This window comes from Rhipicephalus sanguineus, chromosome 6 (genome assembly GCF_013339695.2).
Source record: "Rhipicephalus sanguineus isolate Rsan-2018 chromosome 6, BIME_Rsan_1.4, whole genome shotgun sequence".
Lineage (NCBI taxonomy): Eukaryota > Metazoa > Arthropoda > Arachnida > Ixodida > Ixodidae > Rhipicephalus > Rhipicephalus sanguineus.
This window is the reverse complement of record NC_051181.1, coordinates 122879660-122900325: the sequence shown is the minus strand read 5'-3', so window position 1 is coordinate 122900325 and position 20666 is coordinate 122879660. Positions and strand designations below refer to the sequence as shown.

Genomic DNA, 20666 nt, shown 5'->3' with positions numbered 1-20666 from the left:
TGGACGAGAATCTGTTCAAAGACACAGCACCAGGTTGTGACTGTATCAGCGAAAACCGCGTCTATGCTAAGGGCTATGTGTATACACTGCGTCCACACTGAGCTCGATTTCATTCGACCGCTCACCCGTGCCTAGCTTGCCAACGTCATCCGTACTACTTTTCTTTTCTACCTGCGCGTATGACGTTTCGCCTGACGACGCGTTCAGCGGATCGCGATTCCTGCCTTGTATATCTACCCGCCACAACTGCCACAGGTATAGCACGCCACATCAACCAAACGCGCGTGTCGTTTCGTCTACTCGACATTTGCAGGCCCCTGAACGCATCGTTCGCGAAGCGCATGTTCTGCTGAGGCGCCATGGGCAACACCCTCATCGTCGACTCGATCCTGACGCCGTTCAGCTGGTACAGCCTGCTGCCCATCATCGGCTTCGCGGCCTTCCTGTTCATGGTGGCCGCGTACCAGAGGACCGAGTTCTACTGGATCACCGACAAGGCCAGTGACGTGATGCACGACCTCGCCTCGCGCTTCCGCAAGAAGCCGAGACGTGTCCGGGAGTCTCACGTGCCGTGGTTCATCACGGGCAACTCTTCTCCGGCCACCTACGGCATCGGAATGACCACTTTCCCGAACAATCCGGGTTCTGCGGGGTACGACCCAGAGGCCTTCGTCGCTGCGTCTTCGAGCGGTGGGTCCACGGTGCTGTTGAACAGTGCTGGCACAGGTCAGATGGACACCCCTTCTCAAGTCGGGCCGATGAGCGCGCATGGTGCCGGTAGTCACGTGCACGGCGTTCCCGCCGTGCCTGTGCTCATCAAGGTCACCGACCTGAGCGACTGGAGCGCGTCCATATGAAACCGTGTGCTTGCGGCACGTCATTTATACGCAAGAGCTTCGTATTCTTTTTTAACCTGAAGCCGCTTGTTCCTGTCTTCAAGGTCCTCAACCCGAGCGAGTGAGCTAAAAGCAGTCTGCCTTGATTTTTGTCTTTCTGTCATGAGGCTTAGTTTTGTGCTGTTCTCTTGCAAGGTAGTTTTGCACTAACAGTGGTAAGACATTGTTGAACTGTGTCTCGCGACGTGTAGGTTTCGTAAATTGCACTGCGTTTGTGCAGATGGACCTGTTCGTAATTCAGAATCACCTGTTCGTGTTTTTTCTTCTTATATCGTTTAACACTGTCGCAGCGTGTTCTAGAAGAGCGCCTGAGCGAACGCTTGCACATGGCTTCGTTTCGATTGAGATGTGGGGTGCTCTCAGGGGCCAGCAGAACGAACTTTTGCTTGCACTGCGCAACTTTTGGCCGAGTGGTTGGCCCATAATCGCGTACATGTGTTTATCAGTATTTAATCAGAAACCCTGACGGACACGCTTCCTACATTGCGGCATCTTGTTGCTCTGACACTCGTTTGATTGTGGCTGCGGGTGTACGCAATTGAAGCTGACGATCCAGCAGACAAACGTGCATTAACGGTTGATGCCATTAAGTCATTTATTGATGACCCAATTGTTTTCGTTTATTTTATTCCATCCTATGGCGCATTAACGCATTTTATGACATTTTAGCTCGCGACTGGGAGCTATCAACTTTCATGAGGATGATACGATGAGCGCATTGTGGCGTTGTCTGAATAAAACGTTGCAATATTTTTTTTATTCCTGCTCTTATTGCCCCGATTATTTTGTTTTTACGTGTTTCAAGATGGCTTCAAGATGGCCTCGATTCTTCTCCCTGGAAAGGAACGAAACTGATATTTAGTCATCCTTCTTCGAACGTCATATCACATCAGGGGTATAGCCATACATTTTTTTCGGGGAGGGGGGGGGGGGGCACCTTTCATGTATGTTCGTATGTTCTTCGTACGTCTGTTTGTACGTGTGCGTGTGTATGTGCACATGCAAATTTTAAATATTTCAGGGAGAAGGAGCGAACCCCCCCCCTCCCGGCCTTGGTTACGCCAATAGATGACATTATGGTGTGCGATGTCCGCAGAAAATAAAGACCAACGATGAGATTGAAGCAGCAGGGCAGGTCTAGTCCGTGAATGTTCATAATTGTATTGCACTTAGTGTTGCACTGAAGGAACAACGATCAATGATATAATTACAGAAACGGCCAAAGTGCCTCCAGTTCGCTAAGTAGTATAGTCCAAGGTTCAAGAAAAGTAGTGCTTCGCATTTAAAAATTGGTGGCGCGACTAATCCTTGACATAGGTGTCTGGCAGTAGCACTCGCTCGTCGACGTTAATGTGCCCTGATGCATTCTTCGTGCTTGTGTCGTCGCATTGACAGAGCGGATCTCAGAGGCCACGCAGAAAGAAGTGCGTAGTTGAGATCCGTTCCGCCAGGTGCCGCAACGATCCGGGCCGCTCACAAGAAAACAGTCTGATCTTTCACTGATAGAGCTCATTCGATTAATTTTCATCAGCTATCCATGACAGTTAATTGACGCTCATCTTCAGTAAACTTATGCTCCGATATCAGATGTATCCGATATAACTCTTCGCTGGAACCAGAACCGTCGATTTCGTGCCAGTCTTATTTCTTCAAACACAATTTCTGAATATTCGGAAAACCGGAAGTAACTGCTTGACCGGAAGCGCTTTGAAAAGAGCATCGCTCGTTGCTCGTGCCTACTCTACTCGTGCCCTAGAAGGATGGCCGGAAAGAGCCAGCAAACACTGCTGTCCCTGCTGCGTCGTGGCGTCTTCCATCATACAAATTTCTCTGATCATCGTTAAGCGATTATTCTATCGTTCGCTCGCTCGATTGAATAGTGGTTACACCGCAGCGTCCATACTTTCATAAGTTCGGACGCGGTTAGCCTGTTCTAATTTTTATAAACTCAAAAAGATTTGTATACTTTAAAACACAAAAAAAAATGTCGACTGAAACTTGACGCATTCAGTAATACTGAAAGTGCGAACAGGGAAAGCTAGAAAACACAATAATGCTTGCTGACAACTAAAAAGTTTTTAGGATTTACTACGAAGGACCCATAGGTCGGCAAACTCACCCATGAGTCGACTCACTCAGGCTCAGATTGAGCCGTGAGTCTTAGTCTGAGTGAGTCACTGAGTAATATTTTCGTGAATCTGAGTCCGGGTGAGTAATATTTTCGTGAGTCTGAGTCCGGGTGAGTAATATTTTCGTGAGTCTGAGTCCGAGTGAGACCGGATGAGAATTTTAGTGAGTCTGAGTCCGAGTGAGCCCTGAGGTCAAAATATATTTCATGAGTGAGTCTGAGTGAGCTCTACATTTTTAGCTGACCTATGCGTGTGAGTCATCTCTTTCAATAAAAATGTACTTGGCTGGATTGTAACCATCAATATCTCGTAATTGAAGGTACGAGATCAAAACGCGCCAAGTAGAGCACCAATTATATGAGATATCGATGTTAAAGAGCCCTGACACAATGGTCGAAAAAGTTTATACAATAATGGACTCATGAGTCGACTCACTCAGTCTGAGATTGAGTTGTGAGGCCGGTTGAGAAAAAATTCAGTGAAACTGAGTCCGAGTGAGTCCGGATGAGGAAATTTTTGGTGAGCCTGAGTCCGAGTTAGCCCTTAAGGCAAAATATATTTCATGAGTGAGTCTGGGTGAGCTCCACACTTTTTGCCGACCTGTGCTCACACGAGGTATCTTTATCAAGAACTTTCCGAGAAAGATTTTGCGGAGGGAGGTGAAACCACCCTCACCTCGCCCCCCTCCGTAACTCGATCAATAAATACTGAGATGGTGTATGAACGCTACTGCTTTGAAGTATGTGTAAGTAGACGAGTATAAACGTGAGTCGTCATAAGGCTGGCAGTAGTGCGTAGATAGGAGTCACGCCAATCGAACAGCAATGTGTTCGCGAAAAGAGTTGATGAGAGTACTACATGTACTCAGGGTGGTCTAGAACAAATTTTTTTAACCTCGTTGTATATACTCTACTACGGGAGAGCGCCAAGCCGTCCCTAAAAGAGTTAACTCATTTTCGTATTATCAAGGCACGTGTTAAGAAGAAAAGGTCAAGGAGTGAGAGTATCATTTGCACTCTACCATGGGAGATCAGTATGCCGTCCCTTTACAGCGTTAGACAGAATGATCGAGGATGTACCGCGTGCCCGGCGGCTGCCATTGGAGCCGAATGAACAGGCACCGCAAGCATACTTTATGTAAAAGTGCCTCCATTGGTGCCCAGGCTTAAAATGGAAGACCAGTTGTCTTATCACATTGTGAATATTCACGACAACAACCGGACAAAGTATGGTTACGATTACTTCTTTTTCCCGAATATTTATTATGCTAACGTCTACGAATGCAGTGCATTTTAATATAAATCATAAACTGCACTGCTTATGAAATTTCGCTGCCAATCGGAATGGAATGGGTCAGGGGCGCAGGCAGAAAATTTTTTCGGGGGGGGGGGGGTGGCACTTTCTTGATTTGAAGTGGGGGTTGGGCAGGCAGATGTGGTCAAGTGTCATTTTGGGCTGTGTAAGCCATAGCAAAAAAAAAAATCGGGGGGGGGGGGGGGGGCACGAGCCCGGTGTGCCCTCCCTCCCCGCACGCTAGCTACGCCACTGGAATGGGTAAATAACCAGGCACGAGAGAGAAGCTCACAGGGTCCCTTGTACATTCGCTTACGACGACTATCGAATATATAACGCTTCCTGCCATGTCATCGGTGGATGGTATCCTAACAGGTACCAAACGTGTGACAATTTCTAGCTTGGTAAAGAGGCTGCGATGTGCATTACTTTCCGCGACGTGTTGCTGTCATTGTTCGACTGCAGTGTTGATAAGATTGGAGGCGTCGCTGTGAATCTCAACATCGCCGATCAGTTGGCGAAAAGTGATGTGAACACGAGTGATGTGAGGGTGATGTGGAAAGAAAGGAGGAGGGGAAGACCATTCAAAATAACGCTGGAAAGTTGGCAGCAAAGGGGGTAACATGGTGTAAAGGGGGATTTTATTTTAAATGATTCAATGTTTACATTATTTAAAGCTCTATATCGTTTTCCAAGTGTGTGTGTGACATCACGAATGCTCGCTGAACTGTTAGCACCATTACTTACCTGCGCGTTTGTTGGAAGCCGGCCGTTGACTTGGCTATCTCCGTTTGTAGTGGTGCTCTGAGTGGGCCCTTCATGAAAAGAAGAGACAGCACCTTCAGAAAGCAAATATTCTGCTGTAAATTAAAAAAAAAGTTGGAATGTTATTTTTCTTGAAAACATTGCTTAAGAGCTAGTTTAAGTGGCTAACCAGAAGTGAACGAATCCAACGACATATGGTTAGACATTATGTGGCGCTCATTAGGTTATTTTTATATTGCGCTTAATTAGTTAAATAACTAAGATGAACTATGCAAAATTTTTATATTCATTTTACGGCCAAGTGCGTTTCGGTACGTTGTAGAGGGCGTTCCGAAACGAAGGACCCACTTTTTTGGGGCAACATACAAGCAGCGTGGTTATTTTCTAATGCTTTTAAATCAAGCCCACAAAACACGAAATAAAGCCATGTGACCGCGCCCGTGCGCTACCGTACTGCGGCGCTGTCAAACGTGCTTCGAGCGAAACAACCGGCCTTCACCGTGGCCTCCGCGATTAGCTCCGGCAGCGCGCCGTACGGCCGGGGCTAATCGCGGAGGCCACGCCTCAGAATGGAATGGCTCATAACTTTCCCCTTTAGTGTCCCTTTTGAAAAAAAAATTAACGCTGCTTGAACTAAGCTGGGTTACAGCTGAGGTGGTGGGCGCGTTTTAGTTTATCTTGTCATCGGTACAGAATACTTTGGCTGGTGATTGAGCGCGTGCCGGTTCATGACGATAATAATTTTCTATCTACGACACACGGCGAACCTCGACCGTAACATCGCTGCTGTAAAACAGCACATATAACGCAGTTTGAGGATTATTGTTGTCTGCCGCGGTGATAAGGCGGTTACGGTACTCAGCTGTTGACCCGAAGTGCGCGGGTTCGATCCCAGCCTCTGCGGTCGTGTTTCGACGGAGTCGAAATGCAACTGGTACACGTACTGTGCGATTTCGGTTTAAAGAACACCGCAGCGCACCGCTCTCCCTTATCGGTCCAGTTCAAAAGAAAAAAAGGGTATCGCAATGGATGCTAAAATGAAAATGAAGCCGTGACGTGCTGCTCACAACTCTGGTCCCCAGACTTTTCAGGGGTGGGGAGGCAACAGTTCTTAGAAAACTACATCAGAGGTCCTCTGCCGCCATTATCGTCAGAAAGCTACATGGTCATAACCGTGCACACGAAACAATGGCGGGACGGTTCTAAATGAGTAAATCCGTAAAGCTATGGGGATGACACGAAGATTGCGGGATCGAATCCCAGCCGCGGCCGTTGCATTTCGGTGGAGTCGAAATGCCAGAGGCCCGTGTACTGTGCGATATCAGTGCACATTAAAGAACCCCAGGCGATCGAAATTTCTGGAGCCATCTACTACGGCGTCCCTCATAATCATATCGTGGTTTTGGGACGTAATACCCGAACAAGTGTTATTATTATTATTATTATTATTATTATTATTATTATTATTATTATTATTATTATTATTATTATTATTATTATTATTATTATTATTATTATTATTATTATTATTACTACTACTACTACTACTACTTACTACTACTACTACTTACTACTACTACCACTACTACTACTACTACTACTACTACTACTACTACTACTACTACTACTACTACTACTACTATTTCACCCACCGTTGACGAATGTTTCCATGTGGTGGCGCTTGATGTAGTTGGTCGCGAACTGGTCGGCGCGCACGATGATGAAGCGCCTGCCGACGGCCTCGATGACGTTGCCCACCCGGAAGTCGTCGACGTCGTAGTAGCGCGGCTCGGCCGCCGACGACTGCGGCGGAAATCCGTTGAGCGGTTTGCGCAGCCTCATGCGACGCAGGAACTTTCCCGCCGGGACGCCCGAGTTCGGCAGCGGCCTCTCCAGTATGGACACCGTCTCGTCCGAAGGGTAGAAGCAGATCACGAAGCTGCGCTCTCTGTCCAGCGGTAGGGTGCTGTCCTGCACGCGATGACGTAGTTAGTGCACTGTTAACTCTGAAGGTATCACCTATCTTTCTTTTCTCTTTCCTCTCCATCTTTAAATCTATCTGTTCCCATGTGCAGGGTAGCAAACCGGTTTTCCCAAACTGGTTAACCTCCCTAGCTGCCTTTCTTTCTCTACTATTTCTTCTCTTCTGAAGGTATCATCGACGGAGGGTGGGACGGGACAGGGGTTAATCTCCTCTTCTTGCGCCCCGCCCGTAGGAAACTGCCGGACTAACATTAAATAAAGGTCATTCATTCATTCATTCATTCATTCATTCATTCATTCATTCATTCATTCATTCATTCATTCATTCATTCAATTGGTGGTGTGGACAGCGCAACATTGACTTAGGAGAGAACAAGATACATAATTTTACTCAAAGGCAGAGAGGTTGGCCTGAGCTATAGTTTACTCTGACCTGCTACTCTACACTGGGGAAGGGGGACAGGGGAACGGAAGCGTAACGAATGACAATGGTACGGAAAGGGTAAAACAGAGTAAAAGAGCGAACAGGTGCGCTATTTTGCACTCAAAGGTTTAATGTAATCTCCGCGCGCAGAATGCCCACGGTTGGAGATTTGAAATATTTAACACGTATTCAAAAAAGGAAAAATTGTTGACGACTAGAAACAATTCGATTCAAAGAGCGAATCAAATATAGGGCAACACTCCATTCGGTATTCGAAGGTTTAGAATGTTCGCACAGCTGCTATATTCAATAATATTGCGTGCCGCGCAAGCTCTTGTCGATCGAAGACATTTCATCCGCGTTGCGCGATAAACTAGCGGTATAGGTGAAGAGAAGTGCTGAGCATTTCGTTTGCGTATCTGAATGTGTGTCTTAAAAACAGTGCAACAAAATGAACGTTTAGTGCACTTCAGGCATTGTATAGAGAAGATTGAACATTCTAATAAAACTGAGCCTTTGTTTTCCACTGTTTCTTAGGCAGCTGACCATTAATTATGTAAATTTCGGAGCTCGCGATAATGCACTTCGTGATCGATGCAGTCACACAACAAGTCCACGCGAGCGTTTGAGTGATCGATGAATCGCCTGCCACATGACGTATTTGGGAGAACACGTAGAGAGTGTTTTCTTTTTTGTGTGTGTGTGTGAACAATTCCTCTGACTGTGTACGACCTGCTTTTTTGAAAATCAATAAAATGAAAACGCGACTTACGCATCTTATAAGAAGTGTCCACTAGGGGACCGTTTTCATAAACAGAAAGGGAGCTTTTCAGCTGTATATCGAGCCTGAAACAATGCCAGACAACATGAATGGTTTTTCTGATGTAAATGCTTGCTGCTCGCGCCACTTAACTTTTTTTTTCGGGGAGGGGGGGGGGGGATACACGCGGAATGCACGAATCTACAACCGGCAGAGATGCGAGAAGCCTGCATTTAAACATTCACTGTTACATTACTGACCGACATCGCCAAGACATAATGGACATCGAGCGATGCGAAGAAGGCAACTTGACATTTTAACTCGAATCACTCTATTGGAAGTATGTTGGTGTTTCAGATGTAGTTGTTGGGTTCCTTTTAAAAGCACTACCTTCATGGTCAAATTCTGTAGCAAAAAAAAAAAAAACACTAGAGAAGTAAACGAGGACGTATATACAAAACCGTAACCATCATGCTAAATATAAACGGGAATCTTTAATGACAACGCAGTTTCAATTTCTTCTCACTGCAATTATTGGGTTGTCTACAATTTCTTAAAAAAGAAGAGTCTTTCTTGAAGAAATAAGGACTTACGAGCGTCGCCTGGAAGCGTAGGACTATTCCTTCCTTCTCCAGGATCTGGCGGCTGTCTTTTCTCACCCTCCTCGGAGTTATCCTCAGCACTGACTGCAGGGTGTCTTCGGGAGAGCCGAAGCCGTTGTGTGGCGGAACGGGCTGTGCATAAATAATGCCCAGTCACAGTGAAGTACTCAAGTACGAGGTGGTTGTCTAACATCCTCTTCTTGAGGGTAAACTCGCCCAATCAATCAATCAATCAATCAATCAATCAATCAATCAATCAATCAATCAATCAATCAATCAATCAATCAATCAATCAATCAATCAATCAATCAATCAATCAATCAATCAATCAATCAATCAATCAATCAGAAGCCCGAACGGGCCATATAGTTGTAACATCTTGTTGTTCGTTCACTGACCAAAGGACAGTCACCCAAGCAATCATTAAATCAATCACAAAAACACTCAGAAGCCCGATGGGGCCGTGTACACCACTTTGTTGCTTATTCCATGAAAAAAAAAAAAAAAACGTAGTATATCAGTAGCTGATTGGCTGTACTGTACAGCATTGTTAACAGATGTACCGTAACATGTCTTTAATCGGACATTGACTTTGCAAAAAGAGCTGTAAGCGTAACTGTTGTTTATGAGAAGTTCCAGCTCACGTTGTACAGAGTTGTCGTTTGACGATGCTGCCGTTGTCCTTTGACTAGCATAATCAAGAGTAAATCTCGTTTTCTTCAACCGATAACACCATAAAGACGTGTTCTGATGTCTGAGACCATCACTAAACTCGTGTGCCGTGTTCCCCATTCGTCTGTAGCCTATAGAATGGTTGCTGCTGCTTGCATTTCGATGGGGGCGAAATGCTAGACGCCCGTGTGTTATGCGATATCAGTGCATGGTAAAGAACACCAGGTAGTCAAGATTTCCGGAGCCCTCCACTACGGCGTGCCTCATAATCATATCGTGGTTTTGGCAAGTGAAACCCCAGACATTATTATGATTGGTTACTGCTGCTTACCTGTTGTGGCCTCTCTTCTTCTTTGACGTCAACGTCTATGACGTCAAAGTGTTCCACTCCGAAGTGTTCGCGATAGAAGTTCTTGGTGAAGTCGTCGCAGTCGTAGATGAGAAAGCTGCGCCCGTAGATGTTGAGCCGCCGGCCCGGCTGCAGGTCCTCTGGTCCTATGTACTCTTCGCCGTCGCTTTCCGTCTCGTACTTGTGAAATAAACCTGCGATGCGATTTTATCAGTCGACTGTAAGCACGTTTTCCTTTTTAAATCTATGGATATACTATATGCTGCTGCAGTGATGAATCTCTACAGACATTCAACTGAAATTAACATAAGGTCAACAGATAGTTATCATATCTGCAGTAATAGGGGGCTCTGGTTTTAAACTTATATTCGTGGCCCTGAAGCCGTTCGCCGATCGTGGGAGGGAGCTGTCACTAGTAGAACACAGAAGCTATTCTAGATATGACTCTGCGTGGCGCAGCATGCGTTTTAGACAAAACCAAATGAATGCAACAGACATTTAGACCCAGTGTACTGATATTATGTAAATTGAAATCAATTAATATGGACGAAAAATCACCCTTTTCGTCGGTAGGATCCGAACCCACAGCCTTCGAACCTGAGCTACGACAGAAGGCGCTTCTACGTCCACTTCGTTGGATATTTCTGTAAGTGTAATCTCTGGGAATGTTAGCCAGCGCCACTCGTAGTCAAGGCGGCGAATGTGGAACACTCTTTTTTGCCAGAGGGTGTCACGTAGCAGGTGATCTTTACACGAGGCGGCAGCTGACCTCTCACAGCATGCATATGCCAGGCACTGAATGAGTTCTCGCATTTGCAGAAAAAGGTCATCTGAACATACGCCTCCGCTCCGCTCTGTAAGTAAACAGAAATATATTATTGAGGCGACAGCCTCTGATGCCTCATCAAGTGCGAAAATTGGCCGGCGGCGTCGGCGGCGTCAACACGAGTGATGCAAAAAATCACAATCACGTGATGACGTCACCATATGACGTCATCATGGCGACACAGATAACAATTTGTGACGTCACTATAACATCATCATGACGTCGCTATGACATCATCACATGACATCGTCGTTTGGTCAAAGGTGGGCTGATCACGGAGGCAGTGCGGAACCAGATGACGTGCAGAAAGCGTGCAATGCCTCCGATCCTGGAGGCAGTGAAAAACCACGTTAGGTGCAGAAAGCTTTCAGAGGGGGGCGAGGGAGGCTCAATACATCGGCCGAGAAGAAAAAGAAGGTGACTTTCGTCTTTGAATCCTTCCGATTTTTTTTTTCATAACTACTACATATGATATCAAGAAAATGGGAAATACGAGAAACAATCCTTGCAGATACTTCTCACGTTCTATATGAAAGCGTGAAGGGCGTCCTATTTCAATTATCCCAGAAACAGAACAGAAACGCGGAGGAGCGCAACTGCCATATCCTTCTGAGACGCCCAGAATGAGTGAGCGTCGGTACATCTACCATCAACCGACTTTGTTGGGCAGGTGTGCGGGCTGCGCTTGCAATTATGGCACGCATGACGCACATACGTTAACGAACGCGGAGAGAGGGAGAGAGAGAAAACTTTGTTTAAAAAATCACGTCAGGCGTTGCCCGTCGCCCCTAGCCGTCGGCTGGAATCCCTTGAGACACGGCAGCAGCAAGGGCATGACTGATGATGTCTGTCCCGCTGGACGTTGGGGTCTGGGCTGCGGAGCAGGGCCTCCCAGGATTCTAGAGTGTGGGAACCATCGTTCTGACTCGGACATGTCCACACCATGTGAGCCAAATCCGCTGCCTCATCCCAAAATTTGCACTGGGACCGGAAAACTTCTGAGTGCCACTTGCTGTAAAGTACGGGGTTTGGTTGCAACTTTCGCCACATAACCTCGTCTTTGTTACTGAGCGATCTGTCCGCACCTGGGTATACTTGCCGATTTAGCCTGTAGTGTGCTATGATTTCATGATATGCGAGCATATCCTCACTTCTTTTTGTAATTTCGGTAACTTGGGACGTTCCGGGGATCGAGCGGTAAGTGAGGCCTCGGGCGACCGAATGAGCCTCCGCGTTCCCTCTAAGTCCCTGGTGAGCTGGTGCCCAGACGAGCAGAATCATCTCTCTGGGTCCTCCTACCGTGTTTAATATACGGACGGCAGTCTCCATCACCCTTCCCGATTCATAATTTCTCACGGCGTTTTTGGTGTCGCTGACGACCCCCCTGACCCCCTTTTGGCTGATGGCCAAGGCTATCAGACAGTCTCGACACCACTGACTGTGCAACACGCCATCAGGGCGCCGTTATCCGGAAAAACTACGCCACTGTAATCGTTGTCTTGAACAGAGACGTCATTCTGGCCGTCTGCTTGTTGCGCTCATCGGCGCTTCAGTTTCGGTTTTGCCGTTGAACTTGGTTGAATTTAATTACGCCACGATAATTAGTTTAACTTTCTTAATTAGTGTCCCAAATGATGTTATGGCCATCTTCAAATGCCTGTGGCTTCAGAAGTAATAGTGATGACATCGAAACCAAGATCGCGTTTCTCTGATTTTTGAGACTTTTAGACACATTTCTTGAAAGACCCGGTATGTGCAATGAACTCACCCCTGCTTTCTTGTGCTTTGGGGATCCTCTGGCGTCCCAGCAGAATTGGCGCGAGCTCCCGCTGTTCCAGAGGCCGGTGCATCTCTTTCAAGTCTAGGGTGTCGTCCACCAAAAAGTACTGCACAGTGAGACGAGTGACAAAAAAAAAACAAAAAATCTTGTTAGCTAATTTAATTTAAGGTTAATTAAATTAATTCTCTAATTCATGTACTAATTGATTTCTCACGTCATTTTAAGATGCATGCCCCTACGAAAAAAGGTAATTATAAAGGCAGCGAGCAAATAATTTATTTCTTTTATATTTGAGAAGTTTAGGACGCTTTTCTTGAAAGACCTCGTATATGCATCAACATTCCAGACAAGCACCTTACCAAGCAGTCCTCGCATTTATTGGAAACACCGAAAGCGAGCGCTGCGGCGGCTGCTGGGACCAGCGTCCGCCCGAAATCAAGACTGCGTTTTCTAGTCTTATGACATGAGCCATGACATGCACTTTGCGGCGAGGTGACGCTACAGCAGGTACATATGTATATACGACTCCAGATGCGCGCTATGCAACATTGATATATTGATATTTGTTGGAGTTTAACGTCCCAAAAACCAGGTTATGGTTATGACAGACGCCGTATAGTGGAGGGCTCCGGAAATTTCGACTACTTGGTGGTTATTTAACGTGCACCTAAATCTAATCACATGGGCCTCTAGCATTCTGCCTCCATCGAAATGCGGCCGCCGCGGCCCGCATTCGGTCCCGCGACCTTCGGGTAAGCAGTCGAGCACCATAACCACTAGACCACCGCGGCGAGTATACTGTCACGTAGTCGGGTGGTGAAGAAGTCAAGTAAGCCGGTAAAAATGAAACTCACCATTAGGCGAACTTGTGCCCAGAAAAATAAAGACCTAAAGTTCAAGCAACATTCGCTGTATAACGATAACGGCGAGCACAGCCGTCGAGCGTCGATAAACTGAGTGATTATAGGCTGAACGCGCCGTCTCAGTGAACGCTGAACGCGCCACATCAGTGGGTGAAACCCGAATACATAAAAATAAAGAAATAAGGGCGCATGTGCGTAGCAATCTTAGATTGATGCATTTCGCTGGTGTAGCCAGAGGAGAGGGGGAGGGGGGGGGGGTCCTAGCCCCCCGAAAATTTTCAGTTTTGTATGTGTGTATATACACTATTGCAAATTAGTTCTGCAGAAACCCGCAAGGTGGCTGAATGGGTAAGAAAGGGATATTGACAACCACCCGTTTGTAGCACGTAGCCACACGAAAATCCACACGGATTTTTCAGAAAAAAAAAACGCTTCTTAGTTGCCGAAAAATTCGTCCTGGTCCGGGGATCGAACCCAGGAGCAGTACGAATGAGAACAGTCCGTTTGTAAACAAGCGCACATCGCACTCAGGGATGGTTGAACCCTCGCCCCTCGAAAAAATTTCTGGCTACGCCAGTGATGCATTTATACAGCGCAATACCTGTAGGACGAGTTTCTTGCGGTGCCTGGGGTCGACGACCCCTTTGCCGTCCTCGACGCAGAAGAAACGCAGAACGTGGCGGTCGTAGCGCAAGAAGCGCCACAGCTTGTCTCGCTGGCTCTTGGTGGTGTGCAGCTTGCGCTGCTGCTGGGACAGGCTGCGACGGCTGGCCGTGTACGGATCCTCGGGCAGAGGCTCCGGTGGCCGCACCTCGACGCCCTGCTGCCGCAGGTAGTCCTGCGACCGAGCACGTCGTCGAGCGGTAGATAAGTTAAGGATACTCGAAAGGATGACTGCAGACGCATTTGGTCACGTTCTCGGGGACGAAACCGCGATTTTCTTCGCTTGCTGTCGCGACGGCGAATGAGACGTGCGAACGGAACAGGGTTAATTGAAAAAAGGTGAGCAGGCGCAACAGAACGAAAGAAAGAAAGAAAGAAAGAAAGAAAGAAAGAAAGAAAGAAAGAAAGAAAGAAAGAAAGAAAGAAAGAAAAAAGAAAAGAACGAGAGAAAGAAAGAAAGAAAGAAAAGAAAAGAACGAGAGAAAGAAAGAAAGAAAGAAAGAAAGAAAGAAAGAAAGAAAGAAAGAAAGAAAGAAAGAAAGAAAGAAAGAAAGAAAGAAAGAAAGAAAGAAAGAAAGAAAGAAAGAAAGAAAGAAAGAAAGAAAGAAAGAAGGAAAGAAAGAACCCACTTTCAGCTTTGGCAGTTCGAATACCGCTTTGCAATGCGGCGTCCTCATTTGGAGACGCGACTTACTCTTGCCGTTTCTGTGCACTCTTGGCAAGGGAGAGACCGCAAGCACTGAGCTGATGATAAATTAAACATTCGTGTTGCCTAAAGTTCCTTTATATCACTTCTGGTTGAAATGTTTTGCTACACACGATCACTTTGGTGAAGGCAGTACCGTGCTTAACGATCCTTTGGACGTGGGGCTTTTCGGAAGGAAATTCTAAATATATTTTTTTTTACCTTTTTAGGAATGCTCGCTGCCAGCAGATAACTATAGCATGTAAATGAGCGGGTCCTCGAATTTGGTTTACGAAGAAATATAGCATGACTGACGGTACAATAATGAAATAATTAGTTACGTTGCCATTAACGTTGATTGCTATAAAATACAATATAACTTATTGGACACTTTTTAAATCTGCAGTCTCCGTTATATCGTCATCAAATTACGTAAGTTTCACGCATTTATAGACAGTCGATCATATAATGCATGTCGCAATACAGGCAAGACAGGCAGCTTGTATTGCTCTTCTATTAGGTGAACAAAACGTAACCCTCTCCTACTTCTCCTTTACGCTAGCGAGCCCTTACCCTTGTGAATTTGTCGCAGTTGACGATCTTGTAGGTGATGCCGTAGAGAGAGATGGCGTTTCCCACGTTCAAGTCGCTCCAATGGAAGCAGCGACCGTCCGACTTGCGAATGCGATGTCTTCGCAACACGCAACCCTGTGAAAGCGAGAACGCCAGCGGTTCTATAATATAAGGCCATTGGTGAAGTACCGGGACGTTCTGGAATAGTGGCCGAGGGGTTTGAAAGACACGCTTTGATCTTGTAACGTGTTGCATCGCTGGCAGAGCTAACGGCCCATAGATAATGTACATTAGACGACGCACGTCACACTCCTGTAAGGTTACTACCACTTAGACCTGTTTACGTGCCCTGGCATTGGTATACGTGTAACATTGCGCGCAAAACACGAGGAAAGCGGCTAGGAACAAAGGTGTACACACTGCGCGAATTATCGAGTTCTTGTCGATAATTCGAGCAACATAGTGGTTCGAGATGTGTGTGTGTCCTTCTTACACGCCGCGTTCCTCCTATTTTGTGCTTGTTGACAGTTCGCGCGAACTGCCAACGTACTCTGAATTAGAAGGAGAAGGATAAACTGTGGATAGAAGATATAAACTGTGGTAAGGAGACGACGATGCTCTTCTCCAGAAAGAAAGAAAAAATGTCTCGAGGCGACCCTAATCCTGGACTAAGGTCTGGTTCTGGCATTCGGACGTCGGCGTTCGTGTTCCCTGGTGCATTCCTCGGGTTAAATGTGTTTCGCGCGTTGCCGACGCGGATCTGAGAGGCCACGTAGAAAGCAGAGATCTGCTCCACCAGGTTCCGCAACGATCCCCGCTGCTCGCAATCTTTCTGTGGGCTCAATAACTTAATTTATGCTAATTTACCTGACAGTTCATTGACATTAAGTAACGCATTAAGTAACGTTAAGTAACGCTTGCATTAAGTAACGTTATGTTCCGGTATTGTATGCGTCCGATATAACTGAACTTGAACCGAACCATTGATTTCAATTTTTTTAGAATACCTTTTATGAATATTCGAAAAATCAGACGTAAGTGCTCGACCGGATAGGCTTGGAAGAGAAGCAATGAGTGTTACCCGGTGCTCGTTTCACTAAAGATCAAGCAAGAGGGATGAGAAAGGGGCGTGGTCACGTAAATGTATCGCTCTCCATTACCTTCGGCAAGGCAAGGAAAGACACCTTCCTCTGTGGCACTCAAGGTCGCCTTCTGGAGGCATGGGGACCGGACAGTTTTTTTTCTGAGTGCCCCTATGTTGAGCCGATTTGAAAAATTATCTCGGTAAATCGTCCGTAGACTGTTCCTTACAAGTTGTATTTGTAATCAAAGTATGCAATGAGATCTGTTGAGGGACCTTCTAACTCATTGTGACACTTGGACCGGAATGTGTTAAGAGCCGCATGGGCCGCATTGTAACATCTTAAATATTTTGGGAAGCTACGCCATGAAACTGGAATTTGATACCAGTATGTTTTAGTGGTTCTCCGCTCTATAGAACCGGGAGTAAATTTTGATAATTGGCTTCTTTTAAAGTAGCACTTCAGGGGCCCGGCTTGTTATCCATCCCTAGATCTCATGTGGTGTGATCACGCTCAAAATCAGGTGGTCAATACAGGACTGAAACAAGGCTAGCAATGCACAAAAAGGGGTTAAAATAAACGAACAAGGTCTAAAATAATATAAATAACAGGAATAACCTAGAAGTAATCGCGAAATTTAACTTAATATCCTAAAAACGCTTCGGAAGCTTACGGCTGACACCCGAGCCGCGCGAGAGAGGGCGCCACCGCCTCGCCAAGCGCGCGATTGCCCCTCCCACCGGCGCTTCTTCAGCACCTTCGTCGCTAGACTCGATCGCTACATCTGAAGAGGGAACTACTTGACGGGACTCGCTGCAGACGACACGTATCTGAACTGCCGTGCCAAGCATGAAGTCGATAAAGCGCAACAAAAAGTAGCGCGCATGTCGCACATTGAGTTTGCGAATCTCCCTGACAAGATTGTACTCGGTGCCGCGGACACCCTACGTGCATACCTCAAACACTGACGTCATCGACGGTTTGGTACACGGAGCAGTGGGAACTCTACGAACGAGAATCGCTGGGCGCCTGTGCTATGCAGTTTCTCGGATATCACAGTAATGGAGCTGCCTGTGGCGCAGCATTTAGTCACTGCATCAATTGCAACACACGAACGACATTAGCGCTGCATTTTTTTCATCGGGTATCATTATTTTTTGCGCATGTTTCCCATTCAGTTACGTACGGCAGCGCGCTGTTACACACGTCCCTAATTACTGGTAAGGATGCTCTTGAGTGCACGCGGAGGAGCGTCGTGTCAACTAAGAGGAAAGTTTTGTTGTACAAGTGATTTGTTGTACCTACAGTGAAAAACAACAACACACAAACAAACACAATCTGTACGTTTCACGGGTGTATTACTAACACAGTGTAATATAGCACTCCACGCCTACGTATAAGCATACACGTTTTAGAGGCAACACAATCCGGAACACTATACGGAAAATCGTCGCGTATACACACACAAGTGTGGAAGGACAGTTATAGTACGTGACTACTAAGAACTCCAACTGCCCGTTCCTTAGTTGAAGGAAACGCGTGTGCCATCGGCGCAGAAAAGCTTCTTCGACGTGTTCTAGTTGCTGATGCAGGGAATCAGACGGACTTTTTGGAGTGCGGGGTAGGCCGCTCGTTGAGATTGGTGGTGCGCATCCGCGAAACAGCGCCGCCACAGAGCTTCAGAGCGTCAACTACAATGGAAAGTTAATTCAACCTAACTGTTGGGGTTTAACGTCCCAGCACCACGATATGATTATGAGAGATGCCGTAATGGCGGGCTCCGGAAATTTCTACCGCATGGGGTACTTTAACGCGCACCTATATCTAAGTACACGGGCCTATTATTGTGATGGCAATAAAAGGCCCGCGTACTTAGATATAGGTTCTTTTTATTGCGATAGCAACTATGTGGACACTCTCGAGTGGTTTTTGCCGTTGCCGTCGCCGTCATGTTCAGTATAAAGTCCAAAGTGGTAACATCCCCCCGCGCATCGCATGTTCTACGCGTGCTTAAACGCGCACGAGCATGGGAGATGAATGCTGCTGAAGCAGAGATGAAACGAGCCGGCCCATCTCCGTCACTCGGAGGGCGCGTGCGATAACGTCCTCCCACGTGTTAGACCTGCCGTCGAATGCTCAAGCAGAGAGGAAATAACCCGCCCGTCTTGAACGAGCATGAAAAGACGCGAGGGGGTGTTAGAATTTCGCCCCCCCCCCCCGATGGGGAACCCTGCGCGCGCCTATGACAGTGACGTAGTTCCCCCTGCGTCACTATGTGCAGCTAATATAATCGTGAAAGACATGTGCTTACCTGACTGAGACCGCTGTTCTCCTGCTTGGGTTCTCGCACCGAGATGCTGTCGTCTTCGAGGAAGTAGAAAATGTCCACGGGCCGGACTCGGTACTGCTCCAACGGTGAGTTGTCCACTTCCTCCCGGAAGTAGCCTTGGAAGTGCAGTACCTGGGCGGAAGTGAAATTAACATGGTTGGCCCACTCGAATAGCTGAGCTACGTATGGAGCATGTTCTTTTTACATCGAACAATGAAAAATAAAAAATATAGGTCATCTAAGTGCACTCGATTTACGCCACCGCAGATAGAGAGAGAGAGAAACAAAGAGAGGGAGAGATGAAAAGGAAACGCAAGGATGTCAACCTGGTTCTTCTGGCGGATTTGCTACCCTGCACATGGTGAAGAAATTTGGGTTGAAAGAAAGGACAGAGAGATATTGATGCCAAAAGATAACGAGAACAAACAAGTCATAGAGAGTGTTGTTTTCAGTGTTTAATTGAAGCGTAGTAACTATAAGGTAAAGAAAAAAATTAATTAGAAAGCTAATTAACGTGTAAGAAACAACAACTCGTCTCCGGTGGGGACCGAACCCACAACCTACGCTTAACGCGTGCGATGCTCTGCCAACCGAGCCTCGGCGGCAGCCATTCTCCTGTACGCGAAGGTTGTTGGATGTTCAATTACATTCAAGCTAGAGATGTTCAAATGACATTCAAAAACTAGAAAACAGTATTAATTAAATAAAAAGAAAGTACACCCAATTACATAAGAAGTGTGTGCTGCTGACCTGAGTTACAAGATACGGACTGCTAAAGAACGTAACTTGTGATAGAAAAGGGCAACACATCAATATTGCCCATAACCGGCTAACACGACTGGCGGCACTGCACGAAACTGCCGCTGCCGATTATGGTAGTCCCGATCGAAGGGTCGTCAACCATTACTTCCAGGGAGCAAACACAATAGCGGTGCCGTGAAGAAAGAAAGAAAGAAAGAAAGAAAGAAAGAAAGAAAGAAAGAAAGAAAGAAAGAAAGAAAGAAAGAAAGAAAGAAAGAAAGGAATGTTGGGGGCGCGCAACCGTCAAAAACTGATGGAGGCGGTTCGGTACGATCACCCCTGCGCACGACTGGTCCCGTGTGGACGCTCACTGATGCGTGAGCGCTACCACGAAACACGCAACTTGCACAAGAGCGCTCTCTGCCTTGTTTCTATTTAACGGCAATTTCTGCGAGTGCATGGTTTTCCCACATGGCCAAGTCGCAGAAACCATTTTCATGCATTGCTAATGGCGCGATGACTGTACATTTATTACGTGGGTCCGTAGCAACCGTGGACAGCCTGTGCAAGTGATCGTATGGACAACGACGATAGAAAAAAAAAAAACGCTTATGAACACAGCCAAAAGGAATAAGGCAATTCAAGCAAAAACTCCATGCCGAGGAAGGGTGAGTATAAGAATTACTTAAAATTACGTCATTTAACCAGCATACGGCTGCACTAATCAAGCTTAATCATCATTTTGTAAACAATATACCACCATTTACCATTATGTAGCCAGCACTATGGCCAACAGTAGCTGAAATTCGTCATTACTTAGTCATAATTTGTAGACATTAGCGGAAATTAGGCAATCGACATTGGCCATCACTGGAGGTGTTGGAATTTATATATTCTTTTCGCGCTAAAATTATGTTCATATGTTCACAGTCGAAACTTTGAGAACTATTCGTAAACCTTTCGGAAAAGTATCCACATTTACGAATAGTGCCTGTTCGTTTCGAAGACCGAATCGAAAATGTTCGATTGTGCCGTTTTCATTGTTCGTATCTTGTGTAGTTTCGCTTTGTAAGCAGTAAATTTAAGGTGGTGTACTGGGCTTGTTCGTTTAGCATCCTGATGTGTGCTGGGAGCGTACGCATGAACAGTGAATTAGCAGTAAATTTGGTGCAGCTGACAATGAAGCGGGCGTACTGTTATATTTTAACTTCGTCGACCCAAATTCAGCTGCGGATAGAAGAAATACACATA

General features: G+C 46.3%; 2 protein-coding genes across 2 annotated transcripts in view; one reads left to right on the top strand and one right to left on the bottom strand.

The window, feature by feature from the left end:
• The first annotated feature begins 201 nt into the window (after window positions 1-201).
• On the top strand, window positions 202-1655 carry LOC119396313 (uncharacterized). Its single transcript, XM_037663470.2, has one exon. It carries the CDS (start codon window positions 360-362, stop codon window positions 855-857), a length of 498 nt encoding a protein of 165 aa, XP_037519398.1. The 5' UTR covers window positions 202-359; the 3' UTR covers window positions 858-1655.
• Window positions 1656-2903: 1248 nt separating this feature from the next.
• LOC119396314 (EF-hand domain-containing protein 1) overlaps window positions 2904-20666 on the bottom strand; it is a 35232-nt gene continuing 17469 nt past the window's right edge. Inside the window, exons 3-11 of the mRNA XM_049416591.1 lie at window positions 18657-18806; window positions 15264-15398; window positions 13944-14180; window positions 12468-12585; window positions 9856-10067; window positions 8844-8984; window positions 6736-7054; window positions 5066-5133; window positions 2904-2912 (exon numbers count right to left, since the gene is read on the bottom strand). Of these exons, the coding sequence (XP_049272548.1) occupies window positions 2904-2912; window positions 5066-5133; window positions 6736-7054; window positions 8844-8984; window positions 9856-10067; window positions 12468-12585; window positions 13944-14180; window positions 15264-15398; window positions 18657-18806 (1389 nt within the window). The remainder of the gene's footprint in view (window positions 2913-5065; window positions 5134-6735; window positions 7055-8843; window positions 8985-9855; window positions 10068-12467; window positions 12586-13943; window positions 14181-15263; window positions 15399-18656; window positions 18807-20666) is intronic.

Excerpts from the sequence above, each read along its gene's own strand:
- LOC119396313 (XM_037663470.2), top strand. The coding sequence starts at position 360 with ATGGGCAACACCCTCATCGTCGACTCGATCCTGACGCCGTTCAGCTGG.